This window comes from Capricornis sumatraensis, chromosome 4, assembly GCF_032405125.1.
Source record: "Capricornis sumatraensis isolate serow.1 chromosome 4, serow.2, whole genome shotgun sequence".
Taxonomy (NCBI): Eukaryota; Metazoa; Chordata; class Mammalia; order Artiodactyla; family Bovidae; genus Capricornis; species Capricornis sumatraensis.
In genome coordinates this window covers 164,106,072-164,126,014 of record NC_091072.1, presented here as the reverse complement: position 1 = coordinate 164,126,014, position 19,943 = coordinate 164,106,072, and the positions used below count along the sequence as shown (strand labels likewise).

General features: G+C 52.0%; 1 protein-coding gene across 1 annotated transcript; it reads right to left on the bottom strand.

The window, feature by feature from the left end:
- Positions 1-7,338: 7,338 nt before the first annotated feature.
- On the bottom strand, positions 7,339-14,597 carry ACR (acrosin). The gene is made up of 5 exons (XM_068972223.1): positions 14,527-14,597; positions 13,370-13,576; positions 12,868-13,151; positions 8,397-8,542; positions 7,339-7,875 (listed from the first exon to the last, which is right to left on the bottom strand). Exons 1-5 carry the CDS (start codon positions 14,592-14,594, stop codon positions 7,339-7,341), a joined length of 1,242 nt encoding a protein of 413 aa, XP_068828324.1. The 5' UTR covers positions 14,595-14,597.
- Between the last annotated feature and the right edge of the window lie 5,346 nt (positions 14,598-19,943).

The window sequence follows — 19,943 nt, the reverse complement described above, 5'->3', positions numbered from 1 at the left end:
TGAAAACTGTTCTGCCCACTAGAGGCCAAAGAAGAGTTACATATATTTTTGAGACTAAGGGTCATATATCGGGTGACATGTTCCTAGTTTACACAGTCCAGATCTCCCTGTAGCAGGCAGTGGTGGGTCACTGTTGCTGTTTACAAGACGAAGGAAGAAGCTTCTCACCTAAGGAGGTCCACTTGATGCAGACACATAGCACACACTGAAGGGGAGGAAGATGCCCAGATTGGGAGAAATTTTCATCTTTTTCTTGTCTTACAACAAAACGTGAACTTTATTTCATCACTCTGATTAAAGCTTTAGTGAGCCCAGGAAGAAGAAACCAGCCTGGCACCCCTTTCAGGTGTGAACCAGTCAGTCACTGCTGCCGCTGGCACAGCGGGCAGGGCCACGGAGGCGCCTGGGCCTCGATCAGCATCCGTCTCTGCCTCATCTCCCCGAGGGTCTCTTCTCACGTTATTTTATTCAGTTTCAGTCAACTAACTAAACAAACTGTGTAAATTTGACATGAAATGATCTGAAGGGAAATTACTTAAACTTTTCATAATCTTGACCAGAAGTCACTACATTTGAAGTATCATAACAACATGTTGTTCTTCCTTTAATAAAAACATAACAATACAAAAGTGAGTTTACTAATTAAAGTATGATTAAGTTTAGTTTCAGTCTTATAATTGTGTATAGCACACTTTAAAAGAGGTATGTGTTATGTGTAATTGCAGAGTTAGTTAAGGAAATTAGTCCAATTAGCAACTGATGCTTTTGAACTGTGGTGTTGGAGAAGACTTTTGAGAGTCCCTTGGACTGCAAGGAGATCAAAGCAGTCCATCCTAAAGGAAATCACTCATGAATATTCATTGGAAGGACTTGATGCTAAAGCTGAAGCACCCAAACTTTGGCCACCTGATGCGAAGAACTGACTCATTGGAAAAAATCCTGATGCTGGGAAAGACTGAAGGCAAGAGAAGGGGATGACAGAGGATGACATGGTAGGATGGCATCACCAACTCATTGGGCATGACTTAGAGCCATCTCCAGGAGCTGGTGGTGGACAGGAAAGCCTGGCAGTCCATGGGATCACAGAGAATCGGACAGGACTGAGCGACTGAACTGACCAGCAAGAAAATAGCACTGTTCCCAGGTCACTGTGGAAAGGCGTTAATGTTACATCACAGGTAGTTATTTACAAATGAGAGTATCCACAGTAGAGCATTTAGCGTTTCTCCATGTGGTTTCAGCACCAATACAAGGCTGTAGACTGCCCCCCTGCTTATCTAACTTATATGCAGAGCACATCATGAGAAACACCGGGCTGGAGGAAGCACAAGCTGGAATCCAGATTGCCGGGAGAAATATCAATCACCTCAGATATGCAGATGACACCACCCTTATGGCAGAAAGTGAAGAGGAACTGAGGAGCCTCCTGATGAAAGTGAAAGAGGAGAGTGAAAAAGTTGGCTTAAAGCTCAACATTCAGAAAACGAAGATCATGGCATCCTGCTCCATCACTTCATAGCAAATAGATGGGGAAACAATGGAAACAGTGACAGACTCTATTTTGGGGGGTTCCAAAATGACTACAGATGGGGCTTGCAGCCATGAAATTAAGACGCTTGCCCCTTGGAAGAAAAGCTATGACAAATCTAGACAGCACATTAAAAAGCAGAGACATTACTTTGCTGACAAAGGTCTGTCTAGTCAAGGCTATGGTTTTTCCAGTGGTCATGTATGGATGTGAGAGTTGGACTATAAAGAAAGCTGAGGGCTGAAGAATTGATGCCTTTGAACTGTGGTGTTGAAGACTCTTGAGAGTCCCTTCGACTGCAAGGAGATCCAACCAGTCCATTCTAAAGGAAATCAGTCCTGAATAGTCATCGGAAGGACTGATGCTAAACCTGAAGCTCCAATACTTTGGCCACCTGATGCGAAGAACTGACTCATTGGAAAGGACCCTGATGCTGGGAAAGATTGAAGGCAGGAAGAGAAAGGGTCTACAGGATGAGATGGCTGGATGGCATCACTGACTCGATGAACATGAGTTTGAGTAAACTCTGGGAGTTGGTGATGGACAGGGAGGCCTGGCGTGCTGCAGTCCATGGGGTCACAGAGAGTCAGACACAACTGAGCGACTGGACTGAACTGAGCTGACATAGTGCTCAACACTTGGCTCACAGGACGAGTTCAGTGCCCAGGCCAGCCAGGAGAGATGAGCTGTAGCTAGCAAGTCCCAGCCTTGTTTTGTTTCTACTTTTCTCTAGGAATAACACCATGGGAATGAATATGTTCTCCCTGACTGTGCATGTCAGAGCTCAACCTTCTGGAATTTGGGGGAAAGGGATGATGACTGGGGCAAGATCAAAGCATATATTAGAAGGTAACAGTGAAAACCGAGAAGACAAAGGTTAGCAAGGCCACACAGGACGTGCTTCTTGAGAAGGCTGAACCTACCGCCCACCCAAGCGCAGGGGACAGGCGGACTGCGGGCAAGCTGTTGACTCGTGCTTCTTTGCTGTTGTAAGAGCAGGTAGCGCGTCGATTGTTGTCCTTTATTAGCAATCGTCAGAGAGAGACCTAGCTTTAAGAGGTAGGTTTTTTGTAGTTCAGTCGCGTGGTCGTGTCCGACTCTTGGCAACCCCGTGGACCGCAGCACACCAGGCTTCCCTGTCCTTCGCCATCTCCCAGAGTTCCCACTGAGTCGGTGATGCCGTCCAGCCATCTCTTTCTCTGTCGTTCCCTTCTCCTCCTGCCCCCAGTCTTTCCCAGGGTCTTTCCTAGTGTGTCAGCTCTTTGGATCATGTGGCCAAATTAATGGACCTTCAGCATCAGCAACGGTCCTTCCAATGACTATTCAGGGTGGGTCTCCTCTGGGAGGTCGTAAATTATGAATCCAGTCCCTGCTGGCATGTCGTCCGTGGCTTAGGGTCCTATAGGAACTCGGAAGGAGATTTAGGAGAAATAAAAAGGAATGAAATAGAGATTGTAAAATAAGATCTCTGAGAAAAAAGATCAAAAAGTTAAGACCATTTTGTTCCAGAGAGGAAAAAGCTGTAGATGTGGTTTCATGCCTTATTGAGACTTCTAGTAAAGGACTCAAAGTAAGAAATAATAAGATAAGCTGTGCTCTGTCTCCAGTGAGGACAGAAAATGAGGGAATCCGGATCTATTTTACGGAGGGGAGAAAAAAAGCGTGAAAATTAGAGATTTAACTTAAGCGGGAATTGTCACGAAGTCTTCTATTTGAAGTCTTTTTTATTTTAAAGACAATAAACAAATTAAGAACCTTCCTGGTTGTCCAGTGGTTAGGAATCTGCCTTCCAATGCAGAGGACATAGGTTCAATCCCTGGCTGGGAAACTGAGATCCCACAGGCCACAGGGCAACTAAGCCTGCCTGCTGTAACTACTGAGCCCACACAGCACAACCAAGAACGGGAGGAGCCAAAAACAAATGAAAAACGTTTTTAAAAAGCAAATAAAACATTTAAAACTTAAGAAACATACTGAATGACTTTTGAAGTTTCCTTTCAACTCTTGCTGTTTTAAAAACCCATGTGGGAACAAAGATGCTGTTATAAAGAGCGCTGCATGTGTTAATAAACTTTTAGCTCCACATCTAGAAGAATTAACCCACAAAGTAGGTTTTGTATATTTTGCATAGTAGGTGCATGAGTGCAATGAATTAAGGCCTGCTTGGATGTTGTTTTTGATTTAAGCTGGCAAATTGAGACGTGAACACCATTTTGTTCACCTTGGAAAATGTGAAGCATTAAAAGGACACCTGAGGATTTAGTTTTAAATATAAAGTGTTATTTGGATGTAGTAACATCAGCAGACAGAGGTTCCAAGAAGTTGGATATTTTGGAATATCTGTCTTTATAAGAAACGGATCTCTCATTTCTTAAACAGGTTGCTTCTGAAATTAGTGTTGTACTGTGAACTGTTCCTATCATTATTTCTTTCAGTCTTCCACTGATGTTTGTGATGCTTGAAAAATCTAAGTTCTGTTTGGATATGTTTACTTTATGCCTTTCTCTACCCACCTCTTTCCCGAGGAGTCCTTCCATATTTTGCTCTAGCATCAAGAGTTATTGCCCTATCACAAATCTTAGCTGTGTTCATTTAGAATGCTTTAAACTTATTGATAGACTACATTTGTTTATGGGGAAAACTCCCCAGATGAAATATTACTACACATCTCTCAGAACACCTACAATTAGAAGAACTGATCATACTGAGAGAGTTAACTTAGGCAGGTTAATAAGGAGTCCAAGCCTAAGGCCCCTTTAAGGAGGAGGCAGACATTCTTTCTTTTTCACATTCTTTGCCTTAGACAGGTAGGCCTTGTAGGCAACAGTATCTCTTGTCCAAAGGCATGCCTTTTTTTGAACTTTATATATGTTATGGGGAAAGCTCTGGGTAAAAACTTCCACAGCCTTGAGCTCGGGGTTTACCTGTTCCTTCTGACTGATCTCATGCTGATGTCTTCCCAGGATGTATGTTACAGGAAAGGGTTGGAACAGCATGCTCACAACCTTGAAATATTTTTCATCTATTCTCAGCAACTAGTTGAGAAGTATCAGCCACTTAAACTAGTGAGGCGGGGACTCTCCTGTCCCCTTCTGATGTCTATGTCAAAAGCTTTTTCTGTCACTTTCACTTTAAATAAAATCTACAAAAAAAAAACTCTGAGTGACCGAGAATGTCTTTGGTCCCAGAGTTAAATCTTCTCTTTCAGAGACCACAAATCCGGTGACACCGCTCACCATTCACCACTAAGCTGTCAAGACCAGGTGTTGGCGAGGGGCTCAAGAACTGAAACGCTCTCCCACTGCTGGTGGAAAGCGAAATGTTTAAACCGTTAAAAAAACCCGCTAACCATACACCTACCATAAGATGCAGCCGTTCCACACACACTCAGCAGAGATATGAAAGCGCGTGTCCATACCCAAACGCGCGTTGCTGCTCCATTTAACAGGACCAAAGATCCAGGGACAGTGAGCGGAAAGCTGCGCTCTAGCTGTGTGGTGAACAGGCCAGCGATAAGAAGGGACGAGCTGCTGCACACACTGCCGTACAGAGGGACCTCAGAGTGACTCTGCGGAGTGGAGCTAGACAGAAAGAACGACTTGGTGTGTGATTCCATTTGTGTAGAATCTTTAGAAATCCAACTTAACACATAATGAGAAAAAGCAAATTGGAGACTGTCTGGAGCCAGGGAGGAAAGGGCTGGAGGGATTACAAGGTCCCACAAGGAAACTTTGGGGGAGTGGTGGATATGTTCACTGCGTTGATTGCACTGACACCTTTGGGGTGTAGTCATAGAGCAAAGCTTACACCTATCGTACCGCCCAGCCATTCCACTCTGAAAGCACGTCTCCACGCAAAGACTCATCTGTAACCAGAGAGGGGGGTCAGTGATGATTCTTTACCAAGAATGCAGTTTCTTCAGAAAACATCAATAAGCTAGCTTCTGTTTCTTGATCATATTAAGAATGAACTACCTCCATTTTTTACACTTCCATTTGAAACGTACTACAGTTATATTCACCGGTTCATTCAGCTTTTCCTTTGTGAATATTAGGTTTCATGTACCAATCAAATTCACAGCTAGAACTTCTGCCCCTTTACATGTTATTCCTAATATGCCTGGTTTTCCAGTGTCTGAGTTGTACCATGTGTGGGTTTAGCCATTGTTGAATCATTTTCTGCTATTCTTCCGAGCAATAAGTTTCATTACGAATTCTAACTTTTGAGAATATTGGTCATGCCTAACAATCCCTAAGGAAGCAAGCATATTCCTCAAATGCCCGAACCCTTTTGGTGGTTCTGCACACACACAGCTGGCCCGTTTCCTCCCTGCTCGTCCTGCCCCTGTGCAGAGGTTTCTGCTCCAGGATCTGCGAGCCGTTCTCAGGGCCAGGGTGTCCACGGGAACATGAAGGCAGATCAGAGTCTCACTCCACGCACAAACAGCTTCATTCATAATTTTTAAAATGAAAATGTAAGCATCAATTAGGTTGGCAAGGATCAATGAATTTGCTGTGAACCAGTGTTGGCTTAGAGGTGGGGAAGTGTGTTGAAAGACTGGCAGGCCCCTTCCGGGACACCACGGCCTCGTAAATGCCCCTGTTGTGGAGCGCAGGGAGAGAAAGGGCTGCGCGCGTGCTGGTACGGAAATGTCTGCATTTGATAAATGGAAAAGGGAGCCAAAGAGTAGCATGAGCAAGGAAAATAGAAGAAGGGGATCAGGTTCTATTCACGTGTGTGAGAAGCTTGCAGAAGGCGCACTGGAGCCCGCTGCCTGCTCTCTGCCAGCTCCCGTCAGAGTGTGTCTTGAGCTTAGCCCTGTCTCTCCAGGAAGGAGACCCAAGTGTCACCTGCAGATCACAGGCCCAGGGAAAAATGTTCCACCTCAAGGAGGAGAGAAGAAACAACTAAAGACAGATTCCTCTAGTGGGTCTGTCTCTCTGCACCAGGAGAGCATGGCCTCCAGCAGACTTGGACGCACACCCTTCATTTTCAGTCAGCTCACCTCAAGGGAGCTGTCCGGCCCCTTGATTTAATATGCAGATACACCAGCACTTAATAATCACCTGGACTATGACCCCAGGTCATCTTGTTCTAGTTAAAAAACACAACTGACTTTGTCAGCTACAAACTGGCAGTTGCCATCCACCTCTACAAGAATGAAATCAGGTGCCGCTCCAGCTGCTGACTTTCAACACCCTCTGAGAAGAGTTCAGGGTGAAAAGCAGACAGACATGAGGCTCTTGGTGCTCCAGGAAAACTGACAGGACAGGTCTTCAGACAGTTAGATATTTTCAGGAGCTAGCTTTACGAACCCAATTCTTCAATCTCCTCATATCTAGAAAGCACTAAAATCCTTCAGGATGCTGTCTGCTCCTCAGGACCAGCAGTGGTCTTCAGGAGACCAGCAGAAACCTCTAAAAACAAAAGTGTGCTTGATTGCGTGTATTCCCCCTTCACCAGAAGTCTCACATTTACTGGCCTTCCCCCGCCGCCTCTTTGGAGCACTTTCTCAGAGCTATGTGAAGTGCCGTTTCTCATGCTGGAGTCCTTCATTTTACCCCAAATAAAACTTAACTCACAACTCACGTTGTGCGTTTTTTTTTTAGTCAACATCATTAATACAATACAAGGGCGAATGGAGGCAGGGCGGATCTGATGAGGGATCAGGTTGGGGAGGGCGTATTGGAAGAAGTCCAGAAAGCGCCTCTTAGTGCATATATCTTTATATTTGTATTTATATCCATTTATTGCGCCTTTTTTCCCTCAGGAGTGAGGGCTTCACTGGGTCCGTCGAGAATGGGCTCAGATCAGGAGGCATGTCGTCCTGGAGGGTCTGTGGTTTCCATTTCATAATTGCTCTTTTCGTTCAGAAAGGCCTTTCCCTTCAAGACCTCTATGAGCTGCTGCAGTCGCTTGGCAAAGGAGAGTGCCTGGGGAGGCCTAGTGGAAGGCTGCGGTGGGGGTGGTCGTTGGGGGGGGGCGGCAGACGGGACTGAGGGTTGGAGGTTTGAGGGATTTAGGGGTTGGGCCACGGCAATAGCTTGCTGAGAGGGAGGTGGTCGAGGAACGTGTTGGAAGAACCAAGGCGGGCGAACGGAAGGCTGGACGGAGCCAGGGCTCGCTTGGGCCGCTGGAGCAGAAGCAGGGGAGGCGGTGGGCAACTGAATCATGTGCACCGCGGTAGAGCCTATCTTGGAGGCAATCCAGTTCAGATAGGACCAGGTAGACGTGTAGACTCCGGGGCGCTTGGCTCGGGCACAGCCTACCCCCCAGCTTGTGATTCCCACGACCACATAGCTGTTTTCCGTGCTGTCTTTGCACATGAGAGGCCCGCCGCTGTCCCCCTGCCCAGAAGGATACAGAAGTCACGTTCTGCCCGAGCCACTTTCCCTGCCCAGAAGGGCCGAGGCCTCTGGGCAGGCAGTTTCTGCAGTCACGTGGCCTCCTGCTGCCATGAACACGGGCAGTTATGGCAGAGTTTGAGGTGGTGCCAACAACTTCTTTGGGGCTGTGAGAAGGGTAGGGATTTCCATGGGTTTCTTGCACTGGCAGGGAGGAAACACAAACCCGCGTGTCTCTGTGCATGGTTTACGTGGGTGCAGGAGCATGTGTACCAGTGGGTTTGGCCCTTCTGCATTCTGGTGAAGAGAGGTAAGCGTTCTCTTCCAGGCAGTGTTCGGGGGACATGCTCTCTGTGTGGGGGTGGAAGAAAGCTCTAACTATGGTGTCTGAGTCGTCGTTGGGCAGCATATGCGTGTCGCCACCCAAGCGCGTAGTGACTACAGACAGTGGGAGACGGGACCAGGGAGGTTTGCTCAGGGATCCAGAAAGGAAGTGTCCACGAGCGCACCCGGCGGAGAGTTACCTGGCAGGTGTCAATCTTGCCTTCAGGGTACCCTGCACACACGTTGGTTGAACGAATGCGCCCGTTGTACCATCTGGTCGAGTTACACAAGTCGAGGTCGATGAGGTCCACGTGCGCCTCCTGCAGCATAGGGGATGTCCTGCGGGCTACAGCCAGGCGACTCAGTGGTCAGTAAGCACAGAAGACGTCTGGAAAAGCCCTGCCTTCCTCCCGCCACTGAGCCCCCAATGGCCTCAAATGCTCCGCTTGAACCTAAGAGCCACGGAGGCCTATGGCGTCTCCTCATCCTCCTTCCAGCCTCTCCTTATCCACCCCTGCAGGGAAGGAAGCACCGCTGGAAGAGCACATGAGACCTGAGAGGTGGGACTGCAGGAGAGAGGAAGGAGGGCGACTTTGGACCGACGACAGACGGAGGGCGGTGGAGGCAGCTGAAGGGTCGTGTACATTAAGGGTGCATGCTGGCCTATGGAAGTTTGCCATGATATTAACAATTATAACAAGGACATGCTGAGCACTTACTTTGAGTCGCACAGGCTTCATCTCATTCACTCCTCACAGGCACTTCATGAGTTAGAAACAGTTATTCCCCTTTTCTCCAATCAGGAGATTGGAAGACCACTTCCCAAGGTCACAGTAGGGCACCCTGGACTCACACCGAGGGTTTTCCTCTCTAGACTCGAGTCCAGGACGCACCTTTCATTCTGGCTATAGGTCATCCCCTGCATTCTAGCCTCCATCCAGCTGTGGACGGGACCCGCAGGGCTTGGGCTGATGAGTCCCTCCCATGTGCCTCATATCTTTATTCAGATATGGAGGCAACAGACCTACGGTGCTGCCTCCACACACAGCAGGCCTGTCAGGGCACAGGTGGTTGAAATGAGCACTGAGGCCGGGTCAGAGCTCCCTTTATAGCCTCAGATGCTTGGCCATGACCAGGGGTTAAGAAAGCCCCAGCCCACACTGTGGCTGGAGCAACTGACACTGCATCTGGCCCGGAGCCCAAGCCCAAGGCCAGGTACTGAGAGATGATGCTGTGAAAGGGCTGCACTCAATATGCCAGCAAAGTTGGAAAACTCAGCAGTGGCCACAGGACTGGAAAAGGTCAGTTCTCATCCCAATCCCAAAGAAAGGCAATGCCAAAGGATGTTCAAACTACTGCACAATTGCAGTCGTCTCACATGCTAGCAAAGTAATGCTCAAAATTCTCCAAGCCAGGCTTCAACAGTACATGAACCATGAACTTTCAGATGTTCAAGTCGGATTTAGAAAAGGCAGAGGAACCAGAGATCAAATTGCCAACATCTGTTGGATCATACAAAAAAGCAAGAGAGTTCTGGAAGAACATCTACTTTTGCTTTATTGACTATGCCAAAGCTGTTGACTGTGTGGATCACAACAAACTGTGGAAAATTCTGAAAGAGATGGGAATACCAGACCACCTGACTTGCCTCCTGAGAAATCAAGGTCAAGATATTCAGGTCAAGAAGCAACACTTAGAACTGGACATGGAACAACAGACTGGCTCCAAATTGGGAAAGGAGTGTGTTAAGGCTGTATATTGTCACCCTGCTTATTTAACTTCTATGCAGAGTACATCATGAGAAATGCCAGGCTGGATGAAGCACAAGCTGGAATTAAGATTGCCAGGAGAAATATCAGCAACCTCAGATATGCAGATGACACCACCCTTATGGCAGAAAATGAAGAAGAACTAAAGAGCCTCTTGATGGGAGTGATAAAGTTGGCTTGAAATTCAAGATTCAAAAAAAGAAGATCATGGCATCTGGTCCCATCACTTCATGGCAAATAGATGGGGAAACAGTGGAAACAGTGACAGACTATTTTCTGGGCTCCAAAATCACTGCAGATGGTGACTGCAGCCATGAAATTAAAAGACACTTACTCCTTGGAAGAAAAGCTATGACCAACCTAGACAGCATATTAAAAAGCAGAGACGGTGCTTGGCCAACAAAGCTCCATCTAGTCAAAGCCATGGTTTTTCCAGTAGTCATGTATGGACGTAAGAGGTGGACCATGAGGAAAGCTGAGTGCCAAAGAATTGATGCTTTTGAACTGTGGTGTTGGGGAAGACTCTTGAGAGTCCCTTGGACTGCAAGGAGATCCAACCAGTCCATCCTAAAGAAAATCAGTCCTAAATATTCATTGGAAGGACTGATGCTGAAGCTGAAACTCCAATACTTTGGCCACCTGATGCGAAGAGCTGACTCACTGGAAAAGACCCTGATGCTGAGAAAGATTGAAGGCAGGAGGAGAAGGGGACGACAGAGGATAAGGTGGTTGGATGGCATCACTGACTCGATCGACATGAGTTTGAGCAATCTCCGGAAGTTGGTGAGGGACAGGGAGGCCTGGAGTGCTGCAGTCCATGGGGTCGCAAAGAGTCGGACACAGCTGAGCAACTGAACTGAACTGAACTGGAGCCAAGAGCCAAGGCGACTGCACCCTCTAAATCACGTGGTCCCACAGGCGGGAGAATCCCAACAGCCCTGCCACAGCAGCACCCACAGCCCAGCCACCGTCCAGAGGGTCTAAACACCGTGTGCAGTACGGGCGGGAAGAGGCAGACTCGGGGCGCACAGCCAGCAGGGAAGCCGCGGAGCACCGTGGCTGGGGAGGGCTCCAGCAAGCATCCGGTGGATGGCTGCTGAACGCATGTCTGCGAGGCTTCGGTCATGTCCCCAGCCTCCTTAACCCCCACTTTTCCTTCCCACCTAAGCAGGGAGGGGCTCATGCATCCCCTGCCCTTTAGGCACAGGTGACATGGAGCTAACAAGCGCAAGCCTGGCTTGCTGGCCATTAAAGTGACCCTTTAAATCTATGGCAGAGCCCACAGCCTCGGGAGCCATGCAATTCACTGTTGAGACAGGTGTCCTGAGACACAATAAGAGCTTTCTCAATCTCAGCACCTTGGCTTTAAATATCAAATGCCCAAAAGCCTGCAGAAACTAAAAGTCTGATGGAAAAAGAGACTGATCCCCAAAAGTACTCTTCCAGCCCCAAAGCATCTGAGTTCAAGAAGCGGTAGGTCCAGATAAAGAAAGCTCAGAAGATCACAGGAGCCTGGGGTTTCTTTAAGACTTGGCCCTGGGAGGCCCAGGTTCACTCGCTGGGTTGGGAAGATCCCCTGGAGAAGGGAGTGACTACTCGCTCCAGTATTCTTGCCTGGAGAATTCCAGGGACAGAGGAGCCTGGCGGGCTACAGTCCAGGGGGCCCCAAAGAGTGAGACACGACTGAGCGGCTAAACACTTTCACTGTTTAGGGGATGGGTTTGCAAAAACAAACAGAAAGGGATAGAAACTGAATTAAATTCAAGGTGATTCTAGAACAGAGAGGCCTTGTGTGACATCCAGGATATAGATGGGAGCCTACAATTCTCCTGAGCAAAAGGATAGCAGAGGTGGGGTTGAGGGGTGGAAACCCTGAGATCAGCCTCCCAGGGACTGCAAGAATGCCCCGAAAGCTGAGGACAAGTTTGGAGAGGTGGACAGAGCAGGGCTGGGGGTGGAGCAAGAAGAAAGTGTGCGCTTGCTCTGGGAGCCGCGGCAGAGCCACGGACGCCAGCAGCCAGACAGAGGCTGACACCCCAGGCCAGGGCAGAGGCTGTGAGACACCCTTCCCCCAGGGCGGCACAGGCAGCAGTCCTGCCGAAAACCAAAACCAGCTTTGAGAGAGGAGAAGAGTAGAAGACGCAAAGAACACTGAGGTTTAAAGCCCAGGAGGCCCAGATTTTCCATCAGTGAACAGAAAGGAGACTGAGCGCCAAGTCCATTTCAATCATGCGTTCACACCCCTGACACGGCTGGTGAAAATTCACGTGCCCGCCTACGGGAAGCTGAAAGTGCAGCTCATATACAGAGGCCTGTTCTACTCGGTCTTGCCCCACTGCCAGAAACACGCTGCCCAGGTTGCTGACCCACACAAAGTCCCGCCCAGCGGCAGCCCCTTTCGCGGTCTACAGAGGACGCGCAGTAACAGCTGGGTGGGACCGACGGCCGAGGGTCGGGGGCAGAGATGGCCAGGAGGGGCCACGGGCAGGAGTCGCAGAGCTTGGAGACCATGTGACCTGGCCCTTCCATTCACAGATGGGGAAGCCAGGGCATGGAGAGGGGAATCCCATCCAGAGCCCTTCTCCACATGCTGCCTGCCTCAAGGCATGACCCCCACCTCCAGAGGCAGCCCTGGAGCTCCAGGCCCAGCCTTGACCCCGTTCCAAAGATGCCGAGGGGCTCTTCCATGCGTGCCGCCCAGCCACCCCTGGTGGCCACACCAGCCACTGGCGAGGGGCCCTGGACACGGAGCTTCACTCTCAGTTTCTCCGGCTGTGAAAGGGGACAGCGACAGGATCCACTCACAGCACAGGGCTAGGGACTGGGTAGGGCTCAGGCATGCAACAACGTACTCCCCCTTCACCTAAGACCACGTTGACGGGGTTTGCCCAGCTGTACTCACCGTTCTCTTGTAAGAATCCCCAGCCAGCCACCCAGCATGTCTGGGGAACTCTGGGTGGGCCTGCCCTAAACTGAGGCAGGCATCCTGGGCCAATGAAGTGCCCACAGGTAACAGGAGGGGTGATCTTCACGAGAGCAATGTCGTTGGCCTCTGAGCTCGCCGAGTATTTCTCATGAATGATGATTTTCTCAACATATCTCTCCTGCAGAGGCGGCTTCACTGGCTTATTTGTCCCCCACTCAACTTCCTTAGCTCCGAAGATCAGCCTCCAGTCGGTCACTTTTCTGTGGGCACAGAGGTAGGCCAGGTCACGCTGGCTGCAGACTGGCTGATGGCCGTGACCCTCGGACAGCCCCATCCCCAGCAGGTCCGGGCCAGCCCCACGGGTCTGGTTGCCACTAGGCCCAAAGCCTCAGGGACCCTTGGCACTGAGACCCCTGGAGAATGCCCGGTTCTGAGAAGAGCCTTTCCGCAGACCCCTTCTGCGAGTTCCCGCACATACTTTTTGATCCTGAAGCAGTGAGCGGCCGTGAGCAGCCACTGGGAGTTCAGCAGGGAGCCCCCACACACGTGGTACCGCCGGTTGTTGTGGTACGTGAAGATCTGGAGGCTGGCCATCCAGGGCCAGGACCCGTGGGCGGCGTCTTGCCCACCGATGATCCGTACGCCCCCCTGCCGGTTCTGCCTGAACCGTATCCCACAGGGGCCACTGAGGAGAGACCATGGGCACGGTTCAAGTCGAGGCCAGCCCGGCGCCTCTGCAGTGAGGGGAGAGGGGCCTGAGGCCGGTCACAGGGGGAGCCTCCGTGGGGTCCCGGGCCAGCAGGGGCAGCCCCAGGGTGGCAGTCCAGCGGGGCACGGCTGAGCAGCGGTGCTGGGGGCCGTGCCAGGATAGGCGGCCAGGGGCTCCGGGAAATGCTCAGCCGGGGGGGTTTCTCGGGTCTTAGAGGGGCCACAGGCAGCCAGGACAGACCGACGGCCCTAGCAGAATGGGAGATGGCTGGGCAGGAGAGGGAGCCAGCGTGGGCGTGAAGCGGGTGACCCTGCTGGAGGCTCAGGAAGGAGCCCGAGGGGCTCGGAGCTGCAGGGCTGGGCTGGGCGGCAGCAGGAGGAGAGCGGCGCAGGCGGAGGTGACCCGGGGGGAGGCGTGCGGGCCGGGGCGGAGGCAGACGTCCAGGGCTCTGTGTCGCTGGCGAGAAGGAGGGAGTTTCTGGGACTGCAGGGTACCTGGGGGGCTTGGGAGTCTACACATGGAGTGGGGGTCCCCGAGGTGCTGCATGGGGATGCCCTGGGATCTCTGGGGAAAGCGCAGGGCCGGGGGGGGTGTTTCCCAGGCTCTACAAGACTCGATGTTCAAGAGGCAGTGAAGCCGGTCACTGGTGGGGACGGGGGGCAGTGGAGACCAGCCTGTGCTTTGCGGAAGCCCCCGAGTTCCTCTCGGGAGGAAACTCTAGATGCCAGGGGCCCTGGGGGCTCCGGGCTGAGGATGGTGGGAGGAGGGAAGGTCCGAATTGGCGATGTGGGGCACAAGCGCTGTGAGACCCAGGGGAGTGCTAAGGCCCTGGCTTGGCTTTCTGCAGAGCCCCAGACAGAGGGAGTCTGGACGGGGTCTGCTACTCAAAAGACACCCTCCCCCTCCCCAAGTTGTCTGACACTTACTCACACGTGGTGTTATCTCTGGCGACCACAGATACTGCCAAGACCAGCAGAACGGCAGTTGGCAGCATTTCTGCCAAACACCTGCCCCGGCCAGGCCTGGAAGCCCAGTGACCTCACAAAGCTTCACGGCCTTCCGACCAATCAGCAGGGTGACGTCCCACCCCCACCCTCCAGAAACCAGGCCAGGCAGTTCATGCTGCAGCGACTTCCCGATGTCTTGCACAGCCTCCCCCAGCCCTCACGCGAACTGTAGCCACGGTCAGCCCCTCTGTGAGAAGACGGTCCAGCATGCCAGCAGCTCAAGGGAGCCAGGCTCTACAGGCTGACAGACCCTAACCCTGTAGGAGGCGAACCCTCTCCCTCTTCCAAGGGCGTGCTCTCAGCACACTTCTGAAGACCATTTTGACTTTCCCTAGCTTAGAGCTCGGAGAAAGTGATGGCACCCACTCCAGTGCTCTTGCCTGGAAAATCCCATGGACGGAGGAGCCTGGTAAACTGCAGTCCATGGGGTCGCGAAGAATCAGACATGACTGAGCGACTTCACTTTCACTTTTCACTTTCATGTATTGGAGAAGGAAATGGCAACCCACTCCAGTGTTCTTGCCTGGAGAATCCCAGGGACGGGGGAGCCCGGTGGACTGCTGCCTATGGGGTCGCACAGAGTCGGACACGACTGAAGAGACTTAGCAGCAGCAGCAGCTTAGAACTATGAAGCCCACTTTTTGGTCCACAAAGTCTCGCATCTTCTGCCCGGCTGTCTCCAGGTCTCCTTCCTGGGAGAAACGCAACGCAGAAAATCGTCTTCTGTACCTGAGTGGCAGGAATTCTCAGCACAGATACCTGAGTGTCATGAAATAATGCTGCTTCTGCTTGTCAGGAGACAGCATCTCGTGTCCCAGAACAGAAAAACGCTCCACTCACCTGCCTGGATGGTAAAAAGTTCTACCTTCCCTGCAAGCGCGCGCTGAGGTCACATCTCTACCTGCTGGAGGAGCAGCCTCAGCACCTGTACCTGGGCACAAGGTCTCAGCTGGCCCATCCGAATGGCCAGGAGTCACTCCTCACTTACGTGACGGTCACGAGGCACCGCCCACCTCTCCTGCCCAAGTGTCAGGACACCTCCTGTCCTCTTTCCAGGTGCGAAGCGCTTCAGATATTCAGACGACCCCACTTCTCCTCCCTGGGCATCTTCTCTAACTGAATGTTCTAATTGCGAGGTGGGCGGATGGCATCACCAACCTGATGGACATGAGTTTGAACAAGCTCCGGGAGTTGGTGATGGACAGGGAGACCAGGTGTGCTGGGGAGTCCACGGGGTCGCCAAGAGTCAGACACGACTGAGCGACTGAACTAACTGAATTTCTCATCTCATGTAACTTTCACGTCACATCCCCCTCACTGAACGTGCTCATATCTTACCTGCTGATGGGAGCTATCTATCATCTCCTCCCCCTGACTGTGGGGATCTCTCTTTTCTTCCAGCTCAGGACCAAAGACCTCAGACAGGAGAGTGACTTTGTCCCATCTTCTCTACCTGAGAACCGAAAGGTCTCACGGCCACAGAGTGTCAAGAGGCTGCGTCTCACCTCTGTGAGTGCTCTGCACCTTCAACTGACACACTGAAGTGCTGGGGCTCCCGGGTCCCCACCTGACTGCCAGGCCGTCCCCCGGCTCCTGCTGGAGGAGGTCCTGGTCCCCGTCGGAATCCTAAGCTTCCGTCTTCTCCACCTGAGCACCTCGAGGTCTCCTCTCCTCTACGTAAGGGTCCGAATCTCCCAGCTCCACCCCGTCTGAAGTCTTTCCTGCCCTTCCTGAGTGTCTTGAGGTCTCATCTCCACTATCTGAGGGCCATGAAATCTCGTATCTCCCATTTGAGCACAAGCAGGTCTTACAGGCCCTGAGTGTCGGGGGGTCTTGTCTCCACCTGACACGCCTCATCTCTTCTGCTCTGTATCTGGAGGCCCTGCCTCTTCTCTCTGAGTGACCAAGGGGTCTCCTCTCTCCTGCTGTAGCACAAGCACACCTCATCTTCCCTCTGTGAGCCCTCCTCATCCCTGGGCATCAGGCATCTCCGTCTCTCCTATCTAATCGTCAGGACATCTCATTTCCCCTCCAGAGTCCAGAGACATCCTCTCATGCACTTCGTTGTCAGGAAGTTACCACTTTCTCTACATGACTGTCCCTAAATCTACTCTCCCTGCAGGCCAGAAGGTGTTGTCTCTCTTATTACAAAGCCAGAACACGCCTTTCATCTTTATTTACTAGGAAGTGACAAGGACTTATCCCCCTGGTGAGAAGCAGGGTGATTTAATTTCCTTACTTGAGTTCAGTATTCATTATTTCCCTTCCTGTCAGGCAAGAGGTTTTATTTCCCTGAGAAGAATGCAATCGGGTCTCAGCAGCACCAGCTATCTAAGTGGCACAAGGTCTTTATCCCTGCTGCTGCGTGTCGCGGTCTCCTTCTCCGCACCCTGAGTGTGGGGGGATTTGCCCCCCTCCACCAGCCTCGCTCTTAGGCACCGTGTCTGCTGGGGGTCTCTAACTTCCCATGCCTGAGTGTCACAAGACTTGTTTCTGCTACTTGAGTTTCAGGAGGACTCTTCTCCCATACATAAGTTTCCAAGGTGTCTTTCTGTCTCTCTCTCATGGCAGGTGGCCTCACCTCCTCTATCTGAAGGCCTGCAAGGTCCTATTTCACCTACCTGAGAACTTGCTTATTTTAACTCAGTAACAGATTGTGCCTAATAAAGTAATCAGAAAAGACTTTGAAAATATAGTTCAAGAAATGGCAGCAGGAATTCAATAAGTGATGTTACAGTTTCAACTGTTACAGATTATCCAGGTGTTTTTACAAGATTCTGATGGGCATAAAATTGAAATGGAATTTAGATTCCTGTGGATCATGTAACAGAATGATGTAACCATTGATTTTAAATGTTAATATGTACAATTTTCTGGAAGTCATAATGTTTGCAAGCTTGTTTACAAGCTTTTTAAAATATGAGATGAAAATGTAAAATAAAAGCTTTAAAACGGAAAGGGGTACCCGGATTTTCAAAACATTTAGGGCTCATGGAATAACCAAGTTTGAAGATCCGGTGTCTAGATTTTAGAAGAAAACTACTGTGTAGCTCTGCAGAGCAGCAGGCACTCCTGACGCTTAAACAGGTTCCAGCCCCTGCTCGCAGACACAGTGACACGCTGAGGGTCGCGCACCGACCAGCAGGCTCAGCTGTGCCATTAAGTCGAACGGGAGAGTGACTTCGTTCGCCTTCTCCACACTGTCCTGGAGAGCAAAGGGGAGACAGCAGGGTACAGGACAGTTAGGCTTCTGGGAGCACAGGATGGGGTCTCCATGGCTCCTGGCGGCTTCGCTCAGGCCAAGGTGGAGCTCCCAGCACGGGGGGGCAGGACAAGGGGTCCCCCCTCCTGAGGCTCCTTCTCCCCGTTCCCGAGCCCCACCCTCCCCAGCCCCACGAGCCCCTCTCGCTTCCCCAGCCTCCTTCCCGCCCTGGCTCCCTCTGCATGTCCCCACCTGGCCGTCCTGTGCCCACCCCCGGCCCAGCCCCAGCAGGCTCCCGCCTCACTTTTCCCAGCCTGCTAACTCCCACCCACCCGGTTATTCTCCAGCATATGGTGCTCCCTGCAGAGCAGGACCTTCCTCATGTGTTCAGCCTCAGCGCCCAGAGCTGCCCACAGGACCTGCAGGGTGGTCAGCGGTGAGGGCCACCCGCCAAGCGCTCCCTGCTCCATGCTGCAGACAGCGTGCTGGTGAGATGCTTAGGGCCCCTGAGGGGGTAAAGCTGGGACATTCTGAGGCCGTGAGGGGGCAGGAGGAGGCAGGGAGCCCACCGTCCTGAGTGAGAAAGTGTCTGCCCAGAGGCGCCGGGAGGCTGCAGCTCACTCAGCGCCACGGCCCTCTGCCATCCTACCACCTGCTCCTCTGACCAAGGCTCCTCTCGCCAAGTCCCGCTCTTGAAGGTTCTGACTCACTTTCTGAGGCACTGAGGTGTCTTTTGACCCGTGGGATATCCGTCTTCTCCCCAGGACCCAGGGTCAGTATGGCAATGCCATTTCCACGCCATGATCCCACTGCCATGCCTGCTGGACTGGCCCCCAGGTCCGGGCCCGGTTCCAGCTGGACGCAGGGTCCCACGTGCGGCTAAGAGGAGGCCAACCCACCGCTGCTGCAGCGCTTGAGCTCAGGGGACTCAGAGACCCCCCTGTGCCTCCACATTCAGACCCTCCCAGGTCCCCACTTCCTTCTAGGCCACTTCTGTGGGACGACCACAGTTTCCAACTTGAAAATGAAGCCAAAAATGCGAAAATATGAAACTTAGAAATTGTGGGGCTTTCTAGACAGAGGGCAAGCCTCTCTCAAGGTCCCACTGCCAGTGGTCACCATCTCAGCCTCAAAAGGGCCTTTGCCTTCCCGAGCAGGCCTTCCAGACATCCACCTGCTTCTCAGAGCTGCTCTGCCTTCCTGCCCGCCCCGGGTAAAGACACCTGAGTTCACTCCCTTTCTGCACACGAGGCTTCGCTCCATCCACCATTCTTATCCTTCCCGGCATCGTCTCGCTTCCCTGGAGGCATCACCCAGGCCCCATCCTGAGTGGAGGTCTACATTTGCCATGTGTGATGTTCACGCCCCACCTTGACCTCAGCATGGCGTGGCTCTGCACACACTGCCCTCCTAGAACCCCGCCAGGTGCCCAGCTGGTCTGATGGCCCGCATCCGCGGCTTCCGGCTGTCAGACCTCAGCGACGCAGCCTCCACCTCCCACGGCTCCCTCTGGGTCTCTTTTGTCACTCGCCTGACTACACTGCCCCCTTCGCTCTTTGAGGTGCCCCTGCCCGTCCTGGGAGCTACTACCCTCCCCACCAGGTCCCATACCGGCTTGGCCCCATCAGTGGCTGGTGGCAGCCGGCTCAAGGGGAGACCTGAACTTGGGCAGGAGCTGTTGGGGCAGGAGGACACAGGCGGACAGGAGAGGGCTCAAAGACAGGAGCAGCAGAATCTAGGGGCAGCTGGACACTAGCGGGAAGAGTGGACAGAGGCCACGGAGCATACCCAGACTTCTAGCTCAGGAGGGGTCATTCACTGGGCCGGTGAGCAGAAAGAGAAGCTTCCAGTTCGGGAAGCACGGGCTCAGGTCCAGCACAACTCAGAGAGGGCGAGCCACGAAGAAGCCAGGCACACGGGCATGGAGGTCAGCAAAGAGACCAGGTCAGAGACAGGATCCGTAGGTCATCAGTGTAGGCGGGCCAGATGCCTGCTGAGGGCCAGGGAGGGTTGTGTGACCTGTCCATAGGCGGGCAGAGTCTGCGCTTCCAGTATCTTCTCAAGTAGGCAACTGAGAAATGGTTTCATTTCTTATAAATTTATTACATAATAATATTATAATTATTATCAATAA

What these genes read in the sequence shown, in the direction of transcription:
- ACR (XM_068972223.1), bottom strand. Translation starts at nt 14,594, where the DNA reads ATGCTGCCAACTGCCGTTCTGCTGGTCTTGGCAGTATCTGTGGTCGCC. An exon ending in AGAGATAACACCACGTGTGA is followed by an intron (nt 13,577 to 14,526) that starts GTAAGTGTCAGA and finishes GTCTCTCCTCAG; the next exon opens with TGGCCCCTGTGGGATACGGT. An exon ending in GCAAGATTGACACCTGCCAG is followed by an intron (nt 7,876 to 8,396) that starts GTAACTCTCCGC and finishes CCTTCTGGGCAG; the next exon opens with GGGGACAGCGGCGGGCCTCT.